This window comes from Etheostoma spectabile, chromosome 20, assembly GCF_008692095.1.
Source record: "Etheostoma spectabile isolate EspeVRDwgs_2016 chromosome 20, UIUC_Espe_1.0, whole genome shotgun sequence".
In the NCBI taxonomy this organism is placed as follows: domain Eukaryota; kingdom Metazoa; phylum Chordata; class Actinopteri; order Perciformes; family Percidae; genus Etheostoma; species Etheostoma spectabile.
In genome coordinates, this window is record NC_045752.1 from 18,272,528 (window position 1) to 18,273,948 (window position 1,421).

At 43.4% G+C, this 1,421-nt stretch overlaps 1 protein-coding gene across 2 annotated transcripts in view; it reads right to left on the minus strand.

The window, feature by feature from the left end:
• The window catches only part of qrsl1 (glutaminyl-tRNA amidotransferase subunit QRSL1), a 6,712-nt gene that overhangs the window by 2,473 nt on the left and 2,818 nt on the right, over positions 1 to 1,421 (minus strand). For both annotated transcript variants that reach the window (XM_032499686.1, XM_032499685.1), the window contains exons 8-10: positions 911 to 1,103; positions 636 to 753; positions 206 to 411 (exon numbers count right to left, since the gene is read on the minus strand). In XM_032499686.1, the coding sequence (XP_032355577.1) occupies positions 206 to 411; positions 636 to 753; positions 911 to 1,103 (517 nt within the window). The remainder of the gene's footprint in view (positions 1 to 205; positions 412 to 635; positions 754 to 910; positions 1,104 to 1,421) is intronic.

The following is a 1,421-nucleotide window of genomic DNA, read 5'->3' on the forward strand; positions in this document are numbered from 1 at the left end:
ATCAAATACTTGTTCTCCCCACTGTATATCATCATCCAATGTGCCATTGTTTTAGGATGAAAAATAAGAACTAAACTGAAGTAGTTTTGAGTAAAAGTAGATGTGTGGGTGTAGCCATGCATGCATAATTTCTAAGTTTCTGAATCATTCCACACTTCCTATACATGCATGAACAGTTCTGCCTGTTTAGTTTCTCTCTCTGTACCTGCCATGTTGACAGGCTGGGTGAAGACGTCTTCCTGCGTGCTGCGTGTTTGGTTGTCTTCCTGCTTGAAGTCGGAGTAACGGGCTGCATCAGTCAGAGTGGTGGGCGTCAGCAGCACGTCGACACCTAAGCTGAACACGCGTTTGAAATCGTCTGCAATCAGCCGGCGAACTTTCTGAGCCTTTACAAAGTAGTGCTGGTAGTTCCTGGCAAGATGAGGTTGAGGAAGCTGTCAGTTAGTCCTTGCTGTTTCAGGAAATATTACAGCTCCAGACAATTTTATTCTCTCATTTCTTTCATAAAAGACTATTTGGCAAATGACCAAATAAAAAGGTCAAGGAGAAAAGGTGGCACACCAGCAGCTTGACACTGGTGTGTAGTTAGTGAATTGAATCAGAAGGGTGCAAGACAGTTAAATCTGCTGCCTTACTGTTTGAGCAGGAAGTAGTTCCCAGACAGAATTCTCCCTCTCACTACATCGTTGAAGCCCTCATGTCGACTCAAGGCATACATGGCCTCCGTCGAGCTGTTTACCTCGCTACGATGGCCTGATAGGAGGGAAACAGGAATCCCTAGCATAACCTTTTCTCATTTTGTGTTGTTTAATAATCAGATTCCCTGTATAATCTAATGTGTGATGTGACATCTAATATAAAACGCTCCACACGGCACCCTTAAACATTTATATTGTATATTGCTTCATACCGTATTCTAGGCCGTCAAAACGGGCCATGTTAGACGCCACCTCAGCGTGGCACAGGACGCGGTAGCACAAAATAGAGTACTGGGTGTGGGGGAGGGATACTTGCATCACCCGCGCCCCCGCCCTCTCAAACATGTCAGCAACGCGACTCCATTGTGCCAGAGTTTCCTCAGACAGCCCCGGGGCGTGGTACTCCTGACATTAAGGGACAGGAAAGACATGCAGCTTAGGGAAATCAATGCATTGTGTTGACAGAGACCTTTACAACATTTTGAATCAGAACAATCTTTCCCCTCCAAAGAATTTGTCTTGATGATATTGCTGCTAAGATACAAAAGTACAGTACAGGACATGGATCAATAGATGTTGTCTTAAACTCTGTTTAACAAAAGGCAATTTTGTCAGAGTTAAAAACAGACAACATACTATAGATATGATATTATGTGATATTGATTTTGTGTTCTTCCCATTGTTGATTTCTTTAAAATCACACACACACACACACACACACAC